The following is a 25,777-nucleotide window of genomic DNA, read 5'->3' as shown; positions in this document are numbered from 1 at the left end:
AAAAACACTGGAAACCAAAACTGTTGATTACTTAAACAAATTACTTGTACTTGATTAGACCAAAAACATTATACATTTATGATATTTCAAGAATGGTTTACTTTTGGAAGATATTTTAAACCACTAATTTCTCAACAGAATGGTGTTACTGCCAGTAGAGGAAGAAGTACCCAAAATCTTAAGCTGAAATACCCAGATACAGGTAGTCAACTATTCAACACTTAAACGGAAGTTGTTATAAAATGTACTTAAGACTTAATAATAGAGTAAACATACATGCTATGTATTATTTAGAGTGCGGAAGTGTTCCATTTTGAGTGCATTAACCCTCTGCAGGCTGAGCTTTAGAGGTCAGTGGTCCAGTTCTGCTTGCTGACTACTTTCTTTTAAGTTGTCTAATTTGTTTTGTTTTAAGTTTTATGAACTGTTTGCTATGCTACGCAAATGTTTTAATAAAACTAGGAGTAAAAAGAGGTTATTATGAAACAAATACTCTAGTGTAACTACACCAAAACTGTCCTTTTAACCCAGTAAAAATACTCTCCACCATTAGTGCACTGCTGTTCAGAAATCCCACCCACAGTTTCACTGCTTTTTTTTTTTTTTTTTTTAACTGGCTGCTAGCTTCATAGATTTATGCAAGAACAAGTTTTTTTGTGTCTACATCTGAAGAAAACAAAGGGATTGACACATACTTGTGTGAAAAGCTCTTTTAAAAATCAACAGTCACAAATTGAGTCACATTCTTGAACTTTTATTTTGGTGAACAGATTTGACACTATCTAAATGACTATCCCTGATACAGCAAACTCTAGAGGGATGAGCGCCCCATTAGGGAGAAAACAGCAAAGGCTGTCCACCATCTTCCTGAACTACAGGGAGTCCAAAACTACAGCTGCACCCTGTCTCCTTGCCTCCTTGAAGAGGCTGCCAAGTAGGAGAAAGATCATTGATGGGGGCGAAAAGAAAAAAAGACGATAGCTTTTAGAAGTCACTTTAAGTGAATTTGGCAAGATGGTCCCTGCAGTGAGCAGGAATCCAATGAAAACATGATGAGAAGCCTGTTAGGAAGTGTATTAGTAAGAGGATGATTTATCAGCTGCTTGTAATTATAAGCATGTTTTAGTCTGCAAGACCAATTGTGATGATCATGATCCTACAACATGTACGCCGTGGGGCCTAACGGACGATGCCGAGAACATCCCAAATAAATTCTTGTTAAGGAATGGACTGTAAATTCAAATTATGTTGCATATTAGCTGGGACAATAAAATTTGCCACAATTCAAAAATCCCTATCACAGTAAGTGTGGATGCACCGTGGATTTCCACTTCATAACGTGATGATTTACACATTCCGTGGAAAATAGCACAGAAACAAAGACAACATATCCAGAGCTCATCTGTAAAGTAACTCCTATATTGACCACATGTAGATACAAGTCTTACTGTAAAACACAAAGCTTAAAATATAAGGATTTTTTTTCCCTTGGAAAAAGCCCATAAAAATATCTGCAATGTAACAAAATGTGGCACCATGCCCTAAGTCATGTTGAGTACAAGCCAGTTATGTGTCTCCCAACTCAGTCACAGGGTTTGCCTTTAGAACAAACAAGCTGCATCTACAGTAACTCTGTCTTACTTCCCAGGTCAAATCAGGTCTGTAACTTTAACACAATGTGATACAAACATTATAGTAAAACAGAACTTAAAAAGGTTAAACTACCAAACAAAGACAGGAATTCAATGATAGACGATAAATACAAGTTTTCCCTCAAAAGAATGCCACCGAGGAAGACAACACACCATTTCTGTGTGCACCTTATTTTCACTCTAGTACAAGCCAGGCCTCCGTCAAACTATTCCAACAAGGGACAGGAGACTCAGAACGATCCGTAACAGCGATGCGAACTGAACATGCCAGGCTGAGGCAGTGACTGAGGAAGCCAAATGGAGTATTGTTGACATCAGAGAGGGAGTTTTCCAGTCCAGGAACTCCAATAGGGAGGGAGCAGGGCTGACTGCCTATTTATTCAGTGGTGCCCAAGTGGGTCTCTAAGCCAGTGCGTCTCCAGACAGGTGCTTCAGGAGCGACTGCGGTCTTCTTGGGTTCCCACCAGCATTTTGCTGTACAGCTTCTGCTGCTCTTCTTTAAAGGTATCTTTTACCTTTCCTCGCTTCAAACCTCCGTCCCTGCAAAAGAGTTTGAAGTGTGTGAGAACAATTATTGATCTGTTTAGTGGCAAATTATATAGTTCTGCAGTAGTCTACACCTGATTTAGAGACTACCACCAGAATAAAATGCAGAGCAAATAGTGTGCAACACAGACTTGGTGTTTATGACACCGTGACAGACTTGATATGCAGCGTATACAGTAGCTCAGAGCCATTCACATAGGAGCGCACAGGACAGTAGACGTTTAAATTGTATAGGCGATATGTCTTACCACAGGAGGTCGACCAGTCCCCCTTGCCTGGCTATGGCTGCCTTTACACGATTGGCAAACTGTACAGCATCCTCCCCCTCCTGTTCGCAGAGACAGACAAATCATAAATATAAACAGACCAACAAGTGCCCATACCTCCTTGAAGATAAAATACACAGCGAAAAGAATACACATAATCTTTGAGAAAATGTAGTGCATGACAAAATGTATGGCTCATAACGACCGCTACAAAATGTAAGTCCAAATATGGGGCCTCCAAGAAGTTGTTTCTTCTTGGTGCTATGAAGCGTAGCACAGGCAGTGATCACTATTTACAGTATGTTACTAGAGTATTCCTCTTTAGTTATGCGAGCAGTGCTGTGTGTGTGTGTGTGTGTTGTGTGTATTACATAATTTGTGGTCTTTCAGTGATTAATTAATTTGCCACTGCAGGATCACTACTACTACTTCTGCAACTAGTACAAGCTACTACTACTTTTGAGAGCAAGGCAACCTTTAAGCTATCTAGCTTGTGTATAATTTTCATCCCAAGCATCAAGTGGAAAATGTGATCAAAGGGCAAAGCGGCTCTGAGGACTGAACGAATCACAGCTCACTGTTCATCCAAGTCTGACATTTAGAAAGTGAATAATTGCCCTTTCTCTACTTTCGCCATCAAGAGGGCCGAAAGCAGCCGGAGCTCTGAGGCCGCTCACTGCCCAGTATCATGTGGCCTTTGTTGAGGGAAGGGGTGGTCGCCCCCAACCTGGGTGCTGCTGATTAAGTTTCGATCGACTCACTCCTTGTTCCTCACAGTGTGAGTAATGAATAAGAGTTTATATACATGCCAAGATTAATCTATACTTTGTCTATAACAATCCTGTGATTATTATTAGCGAAATGCCAGTCTGATTCAATCAGATTGAAAAGACAATTGTAGCTTAACAATGTGTGTGATTCAAAGTTAGCAACAAAACCTTTCCATTCTCTCAATTTACTACTTTGAATATCATTTCCGTACATACTGGATGGCAAGCCAGCTAACCTTTCAATCTTAATGAAAGTGATCCCTGATTTGAACCCCCCTCTAAGCAGGTAGAATTTGCATCCCCAGCTGCAAACACTGGGGAACATTAGAGTTGCCCAGATAAACAATCCCAAGGCACAAATACCACAATCAAATGTCATGCTTTGAGCTCTACCAGGAGTGATATGAGGTGCTGCACATGCTCAGTCAAGTGTTTGGCCATAAAGTTGAGTTAGTTTAGCTCCGATTCCTAACTAAGGGTCTGATTAGGAATTAAATCTAGGGTGCCCAAAAATTTTAACTTAGGGCGACAAGAGCTTAAACATAACATGGGTGGTGGGCCATGGGATTAAATATATGAATGAAAACTGATTATTTAGAAATGTAGTACGTGGGTGTTCGAGTCACTTGCTACGTTTTATGTCATTGTGGTGTTTGCTAATAAGCCTTTCAATGAAACTGCCATTTCAAAACCACTCCTAAAATAAAACCTTTAAACAAGACTAAGAGTCCAACAGCCCCAAGACAGGGTACTGTATGGAAGAGTCCCTGCCGGGAATCAAACTCGCGTCTCCCGATTGAGAGACTACATTCTAACTCCCTGCGGCACACTTTCACCCACGTCACCAACAGTGGTGAACAGAAACCGACCAACAATATGATTCACACACACCAAATATATCTCTCTGAAACCCTTTGGAAGGCCAAAGGGAATTTTGGACTGTGGTTCCTACTTTGTGCAGAGTTAAACCAAGGAGTCTCACCTCTCTGCACATCGGAGGAAGATACCACACACTGCAGACGATGGCCCAGCTGCTCATCATACGTAACAGGTAGTTGACCATTCCAAACTTGCTGCTATTCCAGAAAGCATCTCCAAATCGGGGGTCATACTGTAAGGATCAAACACACCAGAATGATTCAATAATACTGGATTAGCTGGAACAAAGGGTGAAAAGGCAATAAAAAATGTCATATGTGTGGATGGTAGTGGCTAAAAAGCACAGCCTACATAAAACATGCAAAGTGTAAGAAAGACATCAGCCTCACCTTAATGGCCACAGGATAGACTGTTGAGCCAATCTCAAAGCTGCCCTTCTTGAACATCATAACTGAAGTGTTGTTGATGCAGGTACCTGCGGATTGAGAATAATAAAATAAATAAATAAAAATAACAGCAACTCAAGGAGCTTTGTAACAAATGTTTACATGACTGTGTAGTAGATTTATGAAGCCTTCCCATCTACAGCAGATCAAAGGGCAAACTCACCTTCTGGGAAAATGAGAATGGGCAATTTAGTTTTATCTTCTACGTGGTCGCTCAATCTGCAACACAGGAAATATGTCGGCCATTAGCAACACAAAATGTGCTGCAACACTGAGGACATGGACACATTAGGCTTCATGTAGGATTTACACAAAACCAAATTCCAAGAGAGTGACATTCAAATTTCATGTCACACAAATGAACGACAAAAATAAAATTCTTCCCAAAGTACTGCAACAAAAAATGGATTAAACAGAGTCTGTAATGCTACCTTTTGGCCACTAGATGTCGGTCTTTGACTTCTGAGCGCTCAAACCAAATGTGCGGGCAGGCTTTGACCATGGACCTCTGAATGACCCCCATCAAGCCACCATGGATTTGGCCAACCTGATACACACACATACACAAACACATGCAAATAATAGCACACAGTACATCTATATCAGGAGAAATGCCATCACACCAGTCAAGCAGCTGCTTTGGAAAAAGTGACCAGTGTCAATGTTTTGGTAGCATCCTGCTGGGCAGCAGTATAGTTACCATTGCATAGCAGCCATCGCTGGCCAGGATGATGACATCAATAGGTGAAGTGTGGTTGGCAACACAGATTCCTCCATTCTTGGGTTTATTCTCACTGGGAAGATGGGAGACAGGAAGAGTGTTAATTGCCTATATATACTGTATATATACTGTACATCATACAGATACTTTTATTGTCAAGAAGTGAAACTCAGGTCATTTATTTATTTAGCCCAGACTTTATGGAACTTTATGGAAATTTTGTAAAACTTTCCCCAGTCCACTGTAAAGACCTTAGGAGAAACAAAACAACCCACAGTGGCTATGTTAAAGGTTTGACCCCCTGAGCATGCAGGATGTATTACTAGAGTCCTCATTCCAAAGATAGAGTTGCTGATCTGAAAAAAGAGAGAGGGAGCACCACCCCCTATGTCACTTGTGTATTTTTATCTCCTCCCAGAGTAGAGGAATACATGCTACAACAGGCCTAGTCCTTGGTGACAGACACAGAAACCTGTGATGAATAAGGACAGAGCCTGTGTTCTGTTTGTATCGACTGTGCACTGTGCTTTGTTGTTTACAGTTTGTTGAATTTGAAATGAAGACAGCTGACCTTTAAATGTCACCTATTTTCTAAACTACAAATGAATTGTGTCAGTTTGTGAAATGTCTGCTTAGTTACTTATTTTTAATTTAATACAGAATTTACAAGAAAAAAACCTTTATCCTCATGCAAATGCGCTAATCAGAAAACTAGTTTTGTTTGGTGCTCTCTTGCAGTTCAATACAAAGTTCAGTCTGGTAATGGCACAACATGTGAGCATCAAAAAACAAATAAATAAATAAAAAAAATCAATCATCATTCAGACAAGCTTTCCAAACAGCAGTCTGACTGAGTAATCTCACAGTTCCTGTGCCACAATTTCAAACTCAGACGACATGTCATTATAGATTGATTTCAAGCTCAGTCAAACATATGTTAACCAAAGACAAGATGCCAGTTGTTGATATAAGATACCGTTTATGGGCAAACATGCAAAGCATCAACTTCCTGTTCTACATCCTGCTGCATATGCCATCCTTTCTAGAAGAGTTCGCTCCTGTTTCATCTTCCTGTGTGATTCTCCCTCTGCCCAATTCAAACCAAGTCTCCTCCACTTCAAAAAACCCAGACTACCACAGACCCATTGCATCCATAAATAACAGCAGATGATCATAAATTTACACAATTTTGGTTCCACTCACCATACTGACAGTGTTTGACTATGTTTGTAAATTGACTGTTTGATTTCAGTGGCTGCGAGCATATATATATATATATATATATATATAACAGTGTTATATCTCTATGGCTGCGAGCATCATCCATTCCATTCTAAAATGCAGTAGCCTGGTTTGGTCTGCATTGGCTTTGTGGGTGAGACAGCCTTAATGACTTGTGCTTCACCTGGGCTGGCAATGAATATGAATGGAGACAGTCGGTGGCTAGCTTTGAGCAACCTCCCTCTCACACTCACTCTAGGCTCTCACATTGCAACTGACAACATACATTGGTTTCCGTTCCCCAGAGAGAACCTACCCCATCTGTCATTATGTAATCTCATGTAGCCACATGAGCAAGAGGTCTGCAGAAAATCATGTCAGAGAAATTGGAATAATGGGACCTTGTGGAACAGAGGGTCACAATTCGATTGCCTCTGAGTCTGAAGGGTTTTTGCGCACATTGCCGGACCAGAAGCACTTCTGGTTTGTTTTCTGAATAGTTAGCACAACCGCATCTACCAGGCCTGTTAAATTACATCAACTTGGATAAAAATAACTACAGTATGAATCAACGCTTAATTCAGTTTTGACAGAAGTATGCTCATTACACCAGATACAGCTGATGAAGCCTTTACAGGCCTGACAACTACTTCATCACAGAAATGTAATGACCTTTGGAAGCCATCGTTTATAACTTGTAATCTCGTCTAAAGCCTTAGTGAAATCTGGTTGCTAATTTGATGCTTTACCTTGCAAAGGTTACTCATTTGTTGGATGAGTAACCTTTGCTACAAACATCAAACTCTTTAGATGCCATTTTACCATTGCCTGCACCATGTCATCTTTCATAAAAGTTTTGTTAGTTTGCCAACTGTACCAATTTCCTTGGTTGGTCCTAGGACAGAAAACAAGTGACCATCAGTGCAGAGTTCTGCCCAAGTGAAATTTGATTGGTCTGAGTGATGTCAATAAGCAACAGCATCGTCACCCTCTCATAACGGTCTTTTTAGTTGAAGCTTCTCTAGACCTCTTAATGTGAGCCAGAGGTGTGGCTACATGAGATTAGGTATTATGCAACTGGTAAATTGTGTTTAAGAATATACAAATACATCACACCTATCAATCACCCATGTGACCTCTGTCAGGTCTTGTGTCAGGTGTGTTGTCGTCTCTGTGGGGTAGCGGTTGCACACACTATTTGAATAATTGACTAGTAATCTACAAGCATACAGGCACAGAATATTTGTACTTGTAAAGGCACAGAATATCTATTTCTAAAAGGCACAGAAAACCGAAGCAACATTCGTTCAAACATTGTTTTTGTATGTAAGCAAAGGAAATGTAGGCTATTATTTTGAGAGAAACTGCTCTGGCCCTGTAGCTTAATAACAGCAAGTTCCACACAATCAAAGGACTTGCTATTTTGTTTTGAATTTAACTTTTATTTTACCTCTGAGTCACGCTGAAAATGAGAATCTGCTGTGTCAAACTGACTACACCTGCTGCATTAAGTTAATAAACAGCACTGTGCTCTACCAATACATGTGCATTAATCTTGAAGTGTTTGTCCCATTTGTCAACAACCAAAAGGGCAGTGGCAAGAGTGGGGTTGTGTTTCCTGGATGTCTTACACTGTTGTGGGTATCTCCAATATCATTGTCTTTAAAGCTATTATTTTTGATTATTTAATTTCTAAGAGTCAGCTTGATGTGCATATTATTTAATCAATCACTTGAGTGGCTCCCTTATTTGCATACAGCCTTTCAGAGCCAATCAAGGACAGCACTGATTGTCCCACATGTGCCGCATCTACCCTCACCATCTTATCCATTACCAACTGTGACTCTATTATATTTTTAGCAAGAAATACAATTTAGCTATGTAAAAAATCTACTGTTGTACCCATGAATAGTTTAAAACTACTTGGAATAAGTTCCTGCCTAGTCTCGAGGTGGGGGGACAAGAGTAAAGCTCCTTACCTGTCATGGTAGGTGATGATGGCAGTTAGAGCTCTGACACATATTCTGTAGCACATCAAATGAACCTTCTCACTCAGAAAGTTCTTCATCCTACAGGAAGGAGAATACAACAGCAGTATTGACTTTCTGCAGCAACATGGGACATCTAATACAATCAAATTCAGCTGCTTGAGCTGAATTGTTTGGATAAATTAAAAGACAAGCGTGTCATTAGACTTACCTTCCATTTGGCAGCAGCCCAATGATAGAGGTGAGGAACACAAGGAGGCCTACACCAGTGAAGGCAAGAGTTACCCTGTCAGAGAGACAGACAGACAGACAGGTTACACAAACTGCTAAACCAGGGAACCTTACAACAAACATGACAAGAGGGAATCCATTTTTTCAATTCAATGAATATAAATCTAACAGCTCATCCTTTTTACTGGCATTTAAACACAGGACTTAAACATTAACCAAAAAAAACTTCGTTTTCACTGAGAAGAGTAACCATTCAGATAACAACAAGGAAATGTCACAAGTAATGTTATCCAGTGGAGTGGGATTCCTGCTGTTAATCAAAGTGCCATCCTATCCTATCCTGTTGTTAATCAAAGTGCCATATCTACTCTCCACCTCCCCTGATAACAGACTCCAAAACCTGCAGGAGGGCACATTGGGCAATGGTTAAGCTGTCCAGCAGGCCGACTTAATCTGCTTGAACCAATCATCCAGGGTTGGAGAAGGTGCAGATTAAATTAGGTGAGGATTACACCAAAAGAAACATTACAAGAGGTGAGGATCTGAGGCAGGCCAATACTCAACTGAACTAGTACTGAGTGAGTGAAATCTGGTAGCTAGACATGAGACAAGAATGCTGTCTGTGTCTGTGCAGCGGTGGCCTGATACGTCTCCCCGCTGGCAACTGGACCTGAGCCAGGCAGGCTTAGTCCTGAGTCACTGTCCTTGTGTTTGTCTCCCTCACCTCCGAATGAGGTTATCTCTCTCTGTACTGCCTGCATTTTCCATTGTTTAATCTTGCTGTTGTTTTCTTACTGAGCCATCTTATATGCCATGTATTGTGTGGGGTTTTATGATTTTTCACAATATGCCCACATCTTTCATAGAGCTGCAGGTTGCCTCGTTATCAAATTTGATTTTTTCACTTGGATAACATCAACAGTTAGTTAGAATTCTAGTCTAGATACGATGAAGCCACAATGAGTATAAGTAATGGATGGAAGTAATGAAAGCGGATGGACTGACTGTCACCAGGCTGCGCACTGGACTCATCCCTGACCACGTAGACACGCTCTTATTCTTAAATGAACCAGTAGATTGTCGTGCCATTGTTCCCAATACATAAACTGTGGCAGCGCCATCATATCGGCATGTCTGGCACAACATAAAAAGTTAATCAATGTATAGAAATTGATCTAAATCACTAAATCACTCTAATGTGCGCATCCTGTCATGTCTGTCATTTGGTGAGGCAGTAGCTCTGTACTCAACCTGACAGTCCATCTCCCGTTCTGAAAACATTTGTAAAAAAAACCATAAAATTCCACAATTTCTCTGAACTCGCATGTGTTTTAATGGTAAAGAGTAACTTGATACTTTTCAATCGGACAATTCTAACGCCGCTCAACACTCAGAAAGTTAACATGAGTGCAGGGCAGAGACTTCACTGCATATTCCACCAGTTGGGTTCCATTGGACACAATGTAAAGACAATTTAAAGTAATTAACCCTAAAGAAAGTACATTTTCAGCCTGTGGGAAACACTGACGTCCGTTGTCGGGGGTCCCGACTCTTTTGAATTATGCTTGGTTGAGTAACTTGTAACATCTGTCTTTAGGCCTACTCAACAAGAGTAGGCCTAAAGACAGGTGTAAAAACACACATTTTCTATTTTCTATTTTCTATGTCAAAAGCTGTTTTTTACATAATGATTAATTGATTAATTGGTCATTAACCTGACCGACAATCAATTAAGGAAATTTCTGAAAATTTGCATCCCTAACTGGTAGCTTATGTTACCTTTTTGGTACTGTGATATCATTTTATAATTGAAACTGATACAAGGGCTCGTGTCAGTGCCAAAGTCTAATTTTTGATGTCATGGCAACACAATTTCAAGGTGTTATTCTGCTGGCCATTTGTCCAGGAGGATTTAAATTTCCAACCAAACAACCAAAAATGAAAGAGGTTAAACTCTAACTCTAGCTTGGAGGTAGAGCAGATACCTGAGAGGCAGCAGGAAGCCATAGCGGATCAGCACACCCAGCCCCCAGAGGACCGTCAGTCTCAGGCTGATGTAATGGAAGTTGTAGTTGCTGCGGGTCATAAGGTTCCAGGACTCCAGCTCCTCAGCGGAGAAGCGCTTGGTCACCTCATCATCCATGATGCTCTCCACTCCTCGCCGAGCAAAGTAGAAGATGTCGGACATCTCAAACTCAGAGGCCGAGTCCAGGTCTCGGTTGCTGCCGCTGCGCCGAATCTCCTTGATCTCCTCCTCCAAGGAGGTGGGCTCCCTGGCAATGATAGCTGGAGTGGTCCAGAGACACACGATGTGTTGTTAGCAATCCTCGCCTCTTAAACAAACATGCCTAGTAAACATGCACACATTGGTAGGAAAACACCCTAACAACACATCTTACCATTTGAGTAGGGTTTGTACAAGAGGTGATTCTTTTCTTTAGCTCCTCTCTCTATCCTAAGTGTGGCCCACTAGAAAGAAAGCAAAAAGGGATGTAAAAAATATATCAAATGACTCACAAATGCATGGAATTCATAAAAGAAAAGTTTCCACATATGACTTTCCACATCCTTTTCATCCAGTACTTCAAAGATTGAGTAGTAGATAGCTATACATTACAGTCAGGTAACATGGATATGGGTGCATTTACATTCCACATTTTTGTAGAAAAAGTGGTGCCTTAAATGCATACTGCTGGTAATTTGAAAAAGCGAGTCGCACGACACGCTCTTTGTTTCCAAAATGACCAGCTGCCACTATCAGCAAACAGTACTTACAACACTTACAAGAAACTCCAACAACACAGCCAATGTGCAGCATTCTCTTTATGGTCAGAGTAACAGCTACAGGCGAACTTTTCTACTGGTAATATGACCATTTTCAGTCTGGTTGTTGTTATTGTTGTAAATTGTCATAGTGTGAAACCCTGACTCTTTGTGATTAGTCGGCTCACAAAAAAGCAGTCCATGCTACGTAGTCTCCTCTGAACTTCTCTTAACTTTACAAAGTGTTGTGCTCTGCCAAAGAGACACTAGTTGTAAAACCTTTCCAAAGCAGCCGCTTTCTATCCACCTTGTGGCTGCTCCCCATTACCCTCCACATAAAAAAGCAGCTGACAGTTTTGAAATAAAAAAAAAAAAAAAAAAAAAAAGCAAAATAGTATGAAAGTGCCAGAAGTCCTGATTTGGTTACCTCCATATTAAACCAGTGCTCCAGAAGGCCATGAAGACGGATGTTATGAATTATGCACATGGCTTATCTGTGAGAACAACCTTGTATTAAGCAACTGTCATCAAAGTGGCATTCATGTCTTTTCAGTAAGTATTACTAAGTGCCAATTACATCCTCTTTGATATGTGAAAGCCTACCCTATTGTGTGCAATGTGGAAGCCAAGACATAAACAAACAGGTAATGTCTGCTAAGAGGCAGGAAAAGTACAGAGTGTTCCCTTTGCCGTAGCAACAACAGGCAGAACAGAAGATCTCAGGGAAAAGTGGATTGGGAGGTGCTGAATGCATTTAAAGGGATAGTTCAGTTTTGGGGAGGACTTTTTTTCCTACCTCACCCAGAGTCAGACAAACTCATGGATCACGTTTTTATGTCTCTGCATGCAATCTGAAGGAATGGGAACGGTTAGGCAATCTTAGCTCAATTGCTGGAAGTGTACGGGATCAAATACCAGCTCCTCTCAAAAGTAGGGAAATAGACCTGCTCAGTATACTCCAGCTGAAATAAATATTGCTGTGAATCAGCCTGGTCTTCCTCAAAGTCCGACATGATTAAGATATGGTCATTTTCGATCGCAAAGACCGATGGCTACATGGCTAGCTAGCTAGCTCCTGAAAGTTTTGAGTTTACAAAACTCTCTCTTAAAATCTCTCTCTTTGCGAGAAGAGAGTGGAACAGAACCTAATGGTACTTTCAAAACAACTGGAACTGGGAAACTTCCCACTTGGAGTTTCCTACTTCCCACCTCACAGCATGCAAGTGGTTGAGATGGGAACCATGGAAGTACGAGTTGGAGGGCCGTTCAAATGGATTATTCCTACTAGGAAGTAGGAAGTTTCATAGTTCCCAGTTGTCTTGAATGTACCATAAAAGAAGTCCAGCCACGAATGAGAAAGTTGAATATTCTAAATTCTTTATTAACAGTCGAATTAACAACTTTGTAAATAGGTAAATTGTAATGTACAGCTTTGTTAGACCAGCCATCCATCTTTGGAGACGTTGGAGAAGTTCCCTACTTTTGAGAGGAGCTGCTACTTGATACAGTAAACTTGCAGCAATTGAGCTTAAGTGTTCCCACACCTTCAAACTACATGCAGAGACATAAAAAGGCATCCAGGAATCATCTGACGCTGCTACGAAGCTGCACATATACAGTATGTGCATACTCCAGTACAGAAGGGCCTGCATGTTTGCATATGCCAACAACCATTAGAATTACGAAAAAAACTACAACAGATGGCTGCTGTCATGGAAAAACTCTATAGCCAACCTAAATTTGGTGTTTTCCATACTTTTACTTAACCTGAAGGCTCACACAATCCTTTACAGGTAGAGCAAGTTTCTAACCCTGGGGCCAATGAAACTCATTTAAAATGGTTGACAAAGAAAATGCATGGCTGTCAGTTTGAAAATAAGGCTGTTCCCCAACTTCCTGAAAAGTTCACTTTTGAATATGCAAGGGTTTCAGCCCACGGTGTAATATGTCCATCTGATTAATCCTAACTGGTCATGAATGCATGAAAAGATATCAGAGACCTACATGACTAGCCTATCCAGCATTTGTTTTTCTCTCCTTTACAGCTAGCTCAAAACCTTGTCACAACAAGTAGTATTACTGAGTCATCACATTAAAATGCAGCTGCAGTTGACAGTAATGACTTATTTGGTTGAGGAGGAGCAGACAGAGTACTGCTTGTTTGAGTAAGATAATTATAATAAGGTAAAGTGGGACCATGCTAGCATGTGGCTTAAGAGTTGGGTGTGGAAGAGAAGGTTGCATACATACTAATCCCTCCTAAAAGCATTGCAAGTGTTGGATCCCTCCACAAATAGCTTGGGATAAACTGAACAGGAAATATACAGTAACAGTAATATGAAAACGCTTTGAGTGATAATTTAACAAATGGCAAAAACTAAATGTCAACAGACAAGAAAAAGGTGGAGTTTCTGTTGAACTGATTTGATTGGGAGAGATCTTGCTTGTATACCTGATCCTGCCCAAAACAAATACACTGCTGCCCATGCTTATAAAAGGATGCACTCTGGGTCAACAGAGGCATATATTAAAAATGTAAAAACACCATAGGCCCAGATGGCAGAGATATAGTAATAAGCCAATACACTGCCATGCCCACTGCCTCACAGCAACTGTCACAGTGTCACTTCACCTTTTCTCTAAATCTCATGTTAGCTACTGGAGTTGTGAGCTAAGAACATCTCTCATATCTCCCTCTGGTCCATTTATTTCTGGCACAAGATCCTGCTCTCTGGGAGACGTGCTGGAACGTGACGACAGTTTTAGTGAAGACACACCAGAGAAAGCAGCAGAAGAGAGACAAGATAACCGTTGTGGGTTTCATCTTGCAGTAATTTTGGCAGCAAAAAGGGGAACAGCCTCATTAGTACTAACCATATTGCACAATGAAGCTTTTTAGCCTAATTGGCGAGTCAATCTCATTTCTGGACAGTGAACACTGTAAATAAGTGCAGTGTTGTAGACTATTAATGCCGTGTCATTTTGAGTGACACTTCAACAGCAGATGACAGGCAGTGGCATGTCTGTACCACTGTTTTCTCTGGTTACATAATATGGGAAGATGGGCCCCCTAGCCATTATGTAATCTATATCACTGTATGGGTACTACAGACAAGAGTCTGTACCTGAGCAATGCCCCTGTGATGAGTCCATGGGCAAGTTCCTAAACAGTTATTTTACCAGCTATAGTTGTAAAAATGACATGTGCTATGCATTTTTTTTTTAAATACATAAAGTGTCCTCCAGATCTAAAAATGACTTGTGTTGATTCTGAGGGAAGAAAATAAATGCACAGCCAGAGCAAATACAGTCTGTCCACAAACAATAATGCCTACAGCTTTTGTGAACTATAGCAGGATGTTGGGCAACAGCAGGAGACAGAGCATTCTTTTATCCTGGAACTGAGCTGGAGCAGTAATGCACCATTAGCCATAGTGTGTACTTCAGTGGAAAATTATCACCATTCACAGCCCTGCAAAAAATAATCATTTAACATCCACACATCACCTCAAACTGCAGTTACAGTCCTCAATGTTCTCTCAGTTCATTAAGTCAACAGAAAGTTGATGGTTGTGCTACTAGCTCTTACCTCAAAGATCTTTAACAATGATTTCATGTAGAGACGTCGTATGCCAAACGACACACCGAAGATGGCAGGCACAATAATGAAGACCAGCAGTAGGGTGAACCACACCGTGAAGGAGATGCCCAGGAGAATACACAGCAAGTTGTCAAAAGGGTCAAAGAACAGCCCCATCTTGAAGTTAGAAGGATGGTGTAATCTATTAACTAGCTGAAAATAGAGGCTGGTGGAGAGGGCAGGAGAGGGACAGTCCTCAGCTCTTGGCCCCAAGTGGCCCTAGTCTCTTGTCAGAACAAGACCTTCATTAAGATGTCTATGGGATCAAACTTCTCCTCGAACAGACCAAGGAATCAGTCGCTGTAGAAGTGACCATTTTGTAGTTGCCCTCTTGGGCAATATTAATGCATTTCATTATTTTTACCATCCATCAGTTTCTAGAACACACTTGAATTCAAATTCCAGGTAGGTCTTTGAAGCAATAGTGGTGAATTAATCACCAGTCCTTGCAGGATATCCTCCAGCTGGTCCAAGATATGTAAACAATGGATCATAAACGACTCAGCACAGCAGTTGGTTCTCTTGACTGGAAAAGACTGGCGGCTTTGCTGCTGAGTATCACATGGACCTGAAAGAGACAAACAAAACAGGTCAGGCTGCTCCATGTCATCATAGTCTGTCCTCTGACCTCTTTTGTACCAAACCCATACATTAATAAACAATGTAAAAACGAAAAATGTGGGTGTTATTATCATCTTTACCTGTTATGATTATGTTGCATCTATTTTGCCAAAGTAACAAATGCCGGTAAGCTGAGAAAGCTGAGAACACATTTCAGTGGAAGAACAGATAACTGTTCATGCTAACGTTACTGTTATCAGCCATGGTGCGTTCAAAACAACAGAGTTAGAGGCCCCTCATCCCTGATGCAACCCCACAGCGGCCAGCTAGGCTCCATCCTGGTTGAAACCACACGTAGATTCATCCAAATTTTTTAAGGTTATCTGGCTAGGAGCTGCATACACACATTAAGTCAAATCAATGCAGGCAATAGCAAGACCAAAGCTTACGCTACACCGTGAAACTAATAACTTATGTAGCCAAACGGACGACTGGAAGTCTTTGCTAAAGTTAGCTTGTGGCTCGCTAGCTAACATTATGCTAAATTTTGGACGCTAGCAGGCTACAACTCGCCTCGCTAGCTCACAAGCCCTCGAGAGTGAAACGTTAGCCCGGGTGTGCATGGACTACTAAGCTAACCTCATTTTTATAAGCTTGCATTCAGTGCCTGGCTATTAACGTGAACTAAGTGGCTTACTGACTAACCTAACGAGTAAACCTGCAGTTTCGCGCAGTGGATAGTTAACTCACCTTAATGTGCCCAGCGGTGCAGCGACGTTTCACTGACCATCACTGTCTTTGTCTGTGGGACCGTAAACTCCACCCGGCGGATAATAGATAAACGGGTAGCGGGCGGTTTGATGATGATGATACGTTTCAGATGTCCAACCCTTGGCCCCGGCCCCAGCGAGAGCCTCGGTTCTGCCCTGACACCTGGTGGTGAAAAGAAGTTGCTACCAACACAATTAAGAACACAAATGTTCAGTAAATCTGTTATTCTAATAAATGTTAATTTAATTATACAAATAATATTTTTATGCTTCCGCCAAGCGGTGTAGTTCTTGAACACTTAACTGAGCGGTTGCCAAGCGCCACTAAACAGTGTATGGGGTAAATTAAATTAAGAACACAATTTTTTTACGTTGCAATGCACTGTGGTTGCCAAGCAAAACACATATTGTAAGTACTAGCAAACCATCAATATATATGTATGTATATATATATATATATATATACATAAAGACTAAAGTACATTATATTTTAAGAAAAACTTTTGTTTTCCCTATTGTCAACTTGTGTAACTGTCTTGCAATGCGTCAACACCAATTAACCAGTTCAATTTCCTTATGCACATGTTGTTCTTTGGATTCTGAATGAGCATTTTCAAGGAAGTCGTTAAAGTATTTGACAAGAACATGCATTGGGATAACAAAAATCTAATTTATTCACACATTTACATCAGTGGACAGTGCTTTCAAGTGTCTTTACATTGCAGACATCATTCCAGAGAGATAGAGAAAAGGAAACAATAACTAATTTTGGCACACCATTGAAGCTTTGATGAAATCTTCAACCTCAAATGTCTATTCCACAAGAAGAAAATAATCCTAAAAAAAAAAAATGTAAACAAAGTCTCGTTTCAAATGAATATATCAATATCTTATTATAGCCACTCTCAAGAAACTATACAGAAGATACAGAAGCGCAATCCACAGCCTCCACACTTGGTTTGGATGTCAGGATCCCTTGGGACAGTCCACAGTAACAGTGAATGGCTTGTCACTGTGCGGGATCTCCAAAATTATACACTACAACCCACCGAATCCAGCTGTCAGACTCGAGACCAGAAAGGAGGCTCGTCCTCCCCTGCTCTAATGACCATCAAGTGTTGCTCTCCAGGAGAGCCTCAAAGTCTGGGGAGCAAACCATTTTGTGTTTTATGTGTCCTAATACAGTCAAATCACCCGTTCGGCCTTCTGTCCCAATTGACACCAGTTCCTGAGAAAAGAAAGGGGAGGAGGTAGAGCATGTCAGAAAACCTTTACAAAATAGAGCAGTGGGCTGATAGAGAGACACAGAGAGAAACAAATCAACACAGAAATATAGACAGAAATACAGAGACAGATATAGAGACCATTTACTGTTGAGGTGACAATATGAATGTGAGAGAACTTTTTTTTTTTTCTCTTATTTTTATTTCATTTTGTTTTGTTGATATTGTGGATTGTCCATTATGTGATGTTTGAATGTCTTGTCTTGTCTTTTGTGTGGACCCCAGGAAGAATAGTTGCTACTGTGGTAATAACTAATGGAGATCCTAAATAATGCAAAATAAACAAAATAAAACAAAAATATAGAGACATGGAGACAGACACGTAGAGACAGACAGACACAGATGGATATATATTGCTATCACACCTGGAGGAAAGCGCAGGACGTTCCCAGCGACACATCAAGTGTCACATGTCCCAGTATGAGCTGCACGCGGCCAGACTTCCGCACCAGCATCTTCCCTACAAGCCCCTCCCGCAGGTCATTCAGACTGCAGTTGTTATCCTCAACCTGCTCTTCCTGTTACACATTAACACACTTTTTTAACACACATAATCTCATGAACATACACACTACACACCACTGAATATATCTGAGACTCACAGACGACAAGACGCCGTATCTACCTGAGATTCTGTTTTCAGTAGCACGGACTGTCCGTCCTCTGACTGCACCTCTGTCTTCACGGGCCGGGCCTCTCTGGTGGGGGGCTGGCCGGGCAGTGAGTCGGGCAGCTGCATGAAGAACAGCTCCTCCCCTTTGCTCAGGCTCCACCTATGCAGAAGCTCGGGCAGAACATCAGGCTCGGGAAGCGGAGGAGGCCTGAAAGTAGCCTCCGACTTCTTTATCTCTGCTTCCTCTGGCTCCTGTTTAACTGAGAGGACCAATACACATCTGATTAAACTATTCCTTGTGCTGTTCTGGGAGAACAACTATGTAGAAAGCTAGCTTGCATGTTAGAGGAAAGAGGGGTGAGTGGGAGCGGTTGTTACCTTCAACTGCAGGTTCCATAGCTTCACCGTCTTCCTCCACCTTCTCAATTTTAAGAGCAGCATCACTAAATTCCTCCTTGAATCCCCATCCTGATACAGCAAGGGGAAGCTGGACAGGGCAGCTTCTCTCTTCACTCCTCAAATAAGGATCATCTATAAACTGTAAGAAAGAAAGAAAGAAAAGTGACATGCATGAATACAGATAAATTCAAGCTACTTAATAAAGATAGTATGACAGATACCAAGGGACTCACATTGTCTCGTTCCAGCTTGCGCAGGATCTCTTTGGTTTCTTCCTCTGTCTCTCTCTTCTCCTTTTTAATATTGATGATAGGTGAGGGACCCATACTTGGGGCATCTCTCTCACCTTCATAGGTACCTGTACACATAATAACAGTACACATGAACTACGATAAGAGGCACTCATAAATAGAGCCTACTTGCTAACCTCATCACATTGCTTAGAACTATACACTCCTAATGTAGACTGTATTATTAATTAGTTAAAAACATCAACCATGGCACCAGTACAGGGTTACTGGTTAGCCAGTTGAATATGGTTAGGCTGACTCTTACCTCTCTTTTTCATCATCATGTCTGCAGGTCCCTGTTCAAAGATAGAGTGGGACTGGATAATCTCTGGGCGGCCCCGGCCCCGGCCTCTATCTCTCTGACCTCGGCCACCCCGCTCTGCATCCTTCCTGTCTCTCCTTTGCCCACTCTCAACTTTTGTTCTGTCATGAAAGACATAGTTATTGGTCAAATACAGAGCTAAATCTATTGTCTCAGACATCTTCTTCTATTATAGTCAACTGAACTTACTCTTCTTTGGCTTTTCGGCCGATAATGTTGGGAGCAAATGTTTTCTGAAAAAAAAACAAAAAAAAAGACAAATGAAGTAAAAACATTAGCATTAAAAACATTAACCAGTAATCTCAGAATGCAATACATATAATTTACTCAGTATATGGTTATAGATGACACTAGTCTTCTGGCTAAAGAGTTTGTGCCCTCTTGGCTTTGGGTGTGGCCATTCAATCAGAAAATGTTTCCTGAATCTTAGAAAACTAAACAACATTTCTAGGTGCATATAAGTTCCTGTTTGTGCAACACTCCTCTCTACCACTGTTCCCGTTATTGAAGGGTTTACTGTGCATTTCAAAATTTATTGGGCAATGTTTCCTCTAGAATTCTTTGTAATAGTGCAATGCTAGGCAGTTTTTACTACAGTTTTTTAATTTGATATATTCAATATTGAGCAACTCTGCACACAGCAAAGAACATGTAAAAGCTGAATAGGAGCAAACTGCTCCTATTGGCGACCTACCCTGATGATCTGCTAGACGCTTTTGTAGAGTATTTCATTAAACTTCTATCAGATCACAGCAGCCAAAGGTGATCTATGACTGCATACAGAATCAAATATAATCTGATTTCTTATGGGGATGGTGCGTTACCTTCTTCACCCCTCCCAAGGTGAGGTCTCTAGAGCGCATTGTGGGGAGGCGGCCAGGAGAGATGGCAGCTGACGGCCGGCGGCCCGTCAGTAGCCCCCTACCGCTCCCTCCGGGGGCCGGCAGGCGCTGACCGCTGGAGTCACCAGAGCCCGAGTCTGCCATCCTGAACCTGAGACATGAGGCAAAACGAACACCTTGAAACATCAGAAGTCACATCTCTGGTCAAATCACAGCTAGCATTGGTGCATGAGATTCATGTTTCTGCAGCACCACCATGGATTCAATCTCGCAGCCTTTGGTGCCAAATGGCAAGTCATGAATTCACTGAGCCAGCTGAGAGGTGGCTGGACTCGTGGTTGTTCCCCAACCAAGAGTGAATGTTCTTAAAAATTTACAAATGCAGCCACCAGGGGCACAACAGTGGCTCTCCATCCTGGTCCTCAGGGCCCAGAGCATTGCTGGTTTTCTATCCTACCAGTTAGTTAACTGCATTCACCTGCCTTTTATTATGCAAGAATTTACAGTGGCCGTGTACAGTACCACTTACAGTCAAGCATTTACATACACTGTGGGCTCAATTTTTGAAAAATGTAAAAACCTTGTAGATTGTTTAACAAAGAGGGTCTGAAGATGGTCTGAAGAGGGCCTGAAGATGTTGAATGTAATATGTGGGAATACATAGCTTGAATTAGTTTTAAGGTTTTTACCATAAACAGAGTCCACTGACTTCATAATTGACTAGATGGGTTGCAGCGAAGGCAGCTTTGAAGAAGACGACGACGACAAATACGTAGAAAAACAAAAGGGACCAGCAGAAGAGCCGGCCGGTCCCTAACTATCAGTTTTTTTCTTGGCTGCAAGGACTTTATTCAGTGACAAATAATAATCACAACTGACATTAGAGTGTCATGTCCAGAAACAGCTGTAATGGTTTAATTGTTTTGACAGATTTTGTAACATTTCCTGCCTTGTCACCTGCAAAAGGTGATAATGTGACATGCAAACTTGTAACAATAAGTCAACTTATGGAAATAGCACTGCAACATCAACTAGTTTTTAGGTCAATCAACCTCAGTTTCAGCCAGCTTAACCTCTTTCATTAACTTTCTAATGTCCAATGCGGGTATCCAAGCAGTCAGCCACCAATATTTTTTTTATTTTATGTTTAGAACAGTATTTAGAAAGTGTAATAATGTAAAGAATATTGGCTTTTTTTCCTCTAAGGTTTTACTTGTGACACTACTGAATTTCCCCAAGGGGATTAATCAAGTTCTATCTTATCTTATGATGATGTCACACCATGTGACCAATGCAAATAAAAGTGATGTGGCCGATTTGACAAAAATACAGCCATCCATCATTCACAAGGGCCTTATTTTAGTTTTGTCATAGTATATAACGATTAGAAACACTTTAAATGAAACATCCATGCAGTGTTCTCGATACACCCAAGACGGCTCTCGTCGCATATTGATAGCCTCATCACTAAATAGGACTTTTCTCGTGTTTGTGAACATTGCTTGGAACTCAAAATGTTCCCCAGTACCTGTGTGTCCTATAACGTACCAGCTTTCCGAGTCTCGTGCATTAGAGCAATGTGTAAATATCAGTGACATGACAAAAAAAACTATGGCAGCCATCTTAAGTGTACCAGCCAAATGACCATTAAAATGTTGATTTTAATGTGACTGGCACGGCTCTTTATATTTAATCCTGTGTGTCAACAACACAGCAAAGCCTCAACACACATGGCCCTATCACAACACGAAGACAAGGACAGCTAACGGTAACAGTGTCGAAAGAAAAACTTTGGACAAACAAATGCTTCCCAGATATTTACCTTACGATTCCTCAGATATTAAAATTAGATAATGAGTCCAATGTTGTTAGAACAATCATTAGAAAGTGTTGAAATCACTGCTTGTTGTGGGACACTGCTATCTCTGACACTGCATGCTGCACGGCGCCATGACACTTCCGGGGTGACCTCACCGCCTGTATTCACATGGATCAAGTGTGCGCAGAAAACTAGCATACGTTTTCAAATCGGTTAAAATGCAATGTGATGTCTCTAATCTTTTATCCTCTGTTTTATTGTTTTATTTTTTATCATATGAGCATGATGTTTGCATTTATTTGATTGTTAAAGCACTATCCTTCTTTTTCTTTCTACTTTTATATTCTTCTTCTTCTTCTTCTTCTTCTTCTTCGCATTATACTTCAACTTCACAATTTATAAATGGACAAGCATTGCTGTGTCTCATAAAGGCCCAATCCATATTCCAGATTTTAACAAAGGGCCCACCGCCACCAAAACAAAATTAAATGGTTTGAAATATGTCTTCACCCTCTAATTGATAAAGCATTTCAGGGATTAGTAGCCTGCCTAGGTATACAGCCTATCACAATATACTGTTTCAAATGTACTTAAAATCTGCAAAAGATTTGTTTTCCCACTTCAACCCTCACGAACAAGAACTACAGCAAACCTATAAAGAATTTCAGAAGGGCACTGTACAAATATTACAGTAAAAATATTCCTATATTCCCTATAGGAAGGAACATTGCCCCTATATACTGTAGTTCCTATATTCCCTAGTCCCTATAGGAATATTACAGTTACACCATAGCAGATAAAAACAAAATACCATAAAGAATTAAAATCAGTCTAAACTCAGCATTGAGTACCACAGACACATGATAAATCCATATAGGAATATTATAGGAATATTACATTTGTAAAAGAACCGATATTTTGAGTTATGGTGGAATAAGAAAGCTAGAAAAAGGTGATGTTTCCATTCAGTCATACTTTAAAATTCCCATAGTCAAAATGGATATAGTCCAAATAAATAAAGAAATAAAAATGAATGGCTTCCGTTTGAATGAGCTGACAGGGGAGCAGTAAGATATGTTATAATGCATGTTTGTGTAATAATGCTGCAATTACGCTGCTGCCTCCCATTTCACATTACATGGTGATATAAACTGATATGTAGCTCCAGGTTCTCATTTCTCGCTGTATTATAGGCTACATGATTGCAAATAGCAAAAGCAAACCCTGAGAAATGGTGCTAATGTCCTATCAAGTCAACGTGGGAACCTGCTCCCACTTTTATCTCGACCTTGTGCCTGTCATGGCATGACTAATGATGGATGATTGCAATTTAATTACACTTTGAGGGTATCACTTAGCTATGCTGGCTCAGAATAAATTAGGTTCTGCAATACCTTGCACAGTCTGCAGAATCATGGTGATGTGTCTTTGTCACATTTTTGTACAAATATGATGAATTTACTGTAAAAATGCTGCAAATTACCAGGTATCACTTTGTCCCTTGTTACATATCTGTCTTTATACTGTGCCTATATGCATTGTTTTCAGCAGCAGATTATAGACACTAATCTGAAAAGGGTCTATCGTGATTTATTTTCTTAATCTCTAATGGAATCCTAATGAAATGGTTTCATTTGTACATCAGGTTGGACCAGTAAAAACACATCTCTTTAACAATTAATGCCAGTAGAAATCTGCTTAGTGTGGACTTATACAATAGCATCCCTTGTCTCCGGATGGGCTGGGGGGGATGCCCTGTGGAGTGAGCCCATATGGCAGAACAGTTGGCACATGTATATTTTTTGAGTTCTTGATGGCGCTCTATGTCATTTACTGGGAGATCTCTCATAGCAGCCCTTCATTTGAATAGAGCTATGTGAATGTGTATAAAATGGCTCATATCTACATTTTTTCTAAGCCCTCCTCCCCGTCCATCACTATAACTAACAAGTGACATTTATAGAAGCAGCTAAATGCCATCTCACTCATGAGCCGCCTATAGCAGAATGTGTGTGGATCCTTTGTCGTGGGACAGGAATATTGGCCAGTGATATGTGTGTGTGTGTGTGTGTGTTTATAAAGAGCATGATGCTGATGTGGGTGACTGAGTGGCTCACCATGGTGGCACTTCAGTTGGAAAGCTCCCATTTTTCCTCCTTCTAGATTTTAATCCATTCTGTATGGCTGCATAGGAGTCAAGTAAACATCATCCTCTGAGCCCAGAGCAAAAATGAGATTGGGAGGGGGGAGGGGGGTTAGAGTGTTTGTGTGACACAGAGAGAGAGAGGGAGGGAGGGAGAGAGAGAGAGAGAGAGAGAGAGAGAGAGAGAAAGAGAGAGACAGAAAGAGAGCGGGAGAGAGGAGTGGGAGAGAGGAAGCTGTGTGTTCGTTTCACCTCCTAATCGTTTTTCCTAGGGGATCTATCATCGACTGCAGTAGAAGAGGCAAGTGCAAAGGGAAGAGGAAGACAGTAGATTTCAGCACCACTCATCTTCTCCCATCACACTTTTCAACCTCATACAAGTAAGCAATTCTTTTACGCTCACTTGTAATCAGCCTGCTTATAAATGCCTGAAGTGCTCAGAAAATACTTTCAATATATGAAGTTGTAGAGGCATCTAATAATCGTTTAATAATCTAAGTCAGATGTGTACTTGGGCTGTTTAAATGCATGAGTTTTATTTGTGTTGGGGAGATCATGTTTTTCTGTTGGTGTGCACATGCATCTATGCATAACTTGAGGTGTACTGCCATCTTCAGTCAGATTATTATTATGTCCCACCAATGATCACGTTTAGAACATTAATGTGTTGTTTCTGCCATTTAACATGAGATTTTTTTTTAGATATTTCATAGCATTGACCGGTTCATGCAGTAAATATGATGCTCATTCCTCCTGAATGTAAATATAAATGTTATTGTGAATAGGGATGGAATGTAATATTGTGATAGTCACACAATGTTTCTGATTTATTTGATAATGTGTGATAGCCATTACATTTCCTTTACATAACAGAATGCACACAGAAAAGCGTGCCAGTGCTTCATCACCCTGGCTCAACTGACTGAATTATTACACGTGTTATATTATCTGCCACCCCACTGCACAAACGGTGTGACTTTGCCCAACCCATTCTTCTCTGTTCTGGCAGAAAAAGAAGGTCTTTGAACTACAGAGTTGTGTTCTGTGCCCTACTCCATATGCATGAATGCAGCAGCTTCCCTCATGATACTGTCTCACAGAGATGACAACGTTTCTGTTTGTATTCCAGCTGATATAAGAATATTTTAACTGAGCGCATTACAGCTCATGCACACAGAAACAAATTACTCTTCCAGCTAAATGTCACGGATATGAATCATCATCATAATGATGATTTAGGCTAGCTCCATTAATAAAAATTTTTATATTTATTTTCTTGAGACCCAGTTGCCTGATTTGGAGCAATTAGCTATCAAAACTAGTGTCGCATCAGAGAGAATTAGACCGACTGATTTATAATTGAAGGCAATGGGACTGATATGTAAATGATATAGAAACTTGCATGTGAACATGTACTCTATCTAAAAGTAGAACATGCAGAGAGAGGGGGCTTTGATGGCTGTCCTGTGAGAATCTCCTCTTGCCCCAAATTCTGTCTCGGAAATGAGAACAGCAGCTGGGAAACAGACCCGTGGAAACACACGTGCGCGACGCCACAGCTCTCTCCCTTGGCCCCGGCGTGATCGAGCTGGCGCACACATTTCACAGTTCA

General features: G+C 40.8%; 2 protein-coding genes across 3 annotated transcripts; both read right to left on the bottom strand.

Annotated features, from left to right (window-relative positions):
- Positions 1-738: 738 nt before the first annotated feature.
- Positions 739-16,569, bottom strand: LOC139656664 (glycerol-3-phosphate acyltransferase 4). Of its 2 annotated transcripts, none has more exons than XM_071534268.1 (13): positions 16,435-16,569; positions 15,073-15,691; positions 11,120-11,189; positions 10,706-11,006; positions 8,701-8,775; positions 8,481-8,570; positions 5,260-5,353; positions 4,991-5,106; positions 4,723-4,778; positions 4,503-4,588; positions 4,217-4,345; positions 2,447-2,526; positions 739-2,192 (listed from the first exon to the last, which is right to left on the bottom strand). In XM_071534268.1, the coding sequence occupies exons 2-13, from the start codon at positions 15,238-15,240 to the stop codon at positions 2,084-2,086; spliced, it is 1,374 nt and encodes a 457-aa protein (XP_071390369.1). In that variant the 5' UTR covers positions 15,241-15,691; positions 16,435-16,569; the 3' UTR covers positions 739-2,083. The 2 variants fall into 2 exon arrangements, with proteins under 2 accessions (XP_071390369.1, XP_071390377.1); XM_071534276.1 differs by lacking the exon at positions 16,435-16,569 and adding an exon at positions 15,825-15,932.
- A 543-nt stretch (positions 16,570-17,112) lies between these two features.
- polr3d (polymerase (RNA) III (DNA directed) polypeptide D) lies at positions 17,113-22,158 on the bottom strand. Its single transcript, XM_071534373.1, has 9 exons — positions 22,026-22,158; positions 20,186-20,354; positions 19,551-19,594; positions 19,305-19,462; positions 18,983-19,107; positions 18,729-18,888; positions 18,363-18,610; positions 18,103-18,255; positions 17,113-17,682 (listed from the first exon to the last, which is right to left on the bottom strand). Exons 2-9 carry the CDS (start codon positions 20,345-20,347, stop codon positions 17,566-17,568), a joined length of 1,167 nt encoding a protein of 388 aa, XP_071390474.1. The 5' UTR covers positions 20,348-20,354; positions 22,026-22,158; the 3' UTR covers positions 17,113-17,565.
- Positions 22,159-25,777: the final 3,619 nt, after the last annotated feature.

This window comes from Centroberyx affinis, unplaced genomic scaffold (genome assembly GCF_046629955.1).
Source record: "Centroberyx affinis isolate AG114_WGS23_722 - 3 ecotype Tasmania unplaced genomic scaffold, CSIRO-AGI_Caff_v1 ptg000169l_1, whole genome shotgun sequence".
Classification (NCBI taxonomy): Eukaryota; Metazoa; Chordata; class Actinopteri; order Beryciformes; family Berycidae; genus Centroberyx; species Centroberyx affinis.
Note: the sequence above shows the minus strand (reverse complement) of the source record. Positions and strands in the feature narration are given on the sequence as shown.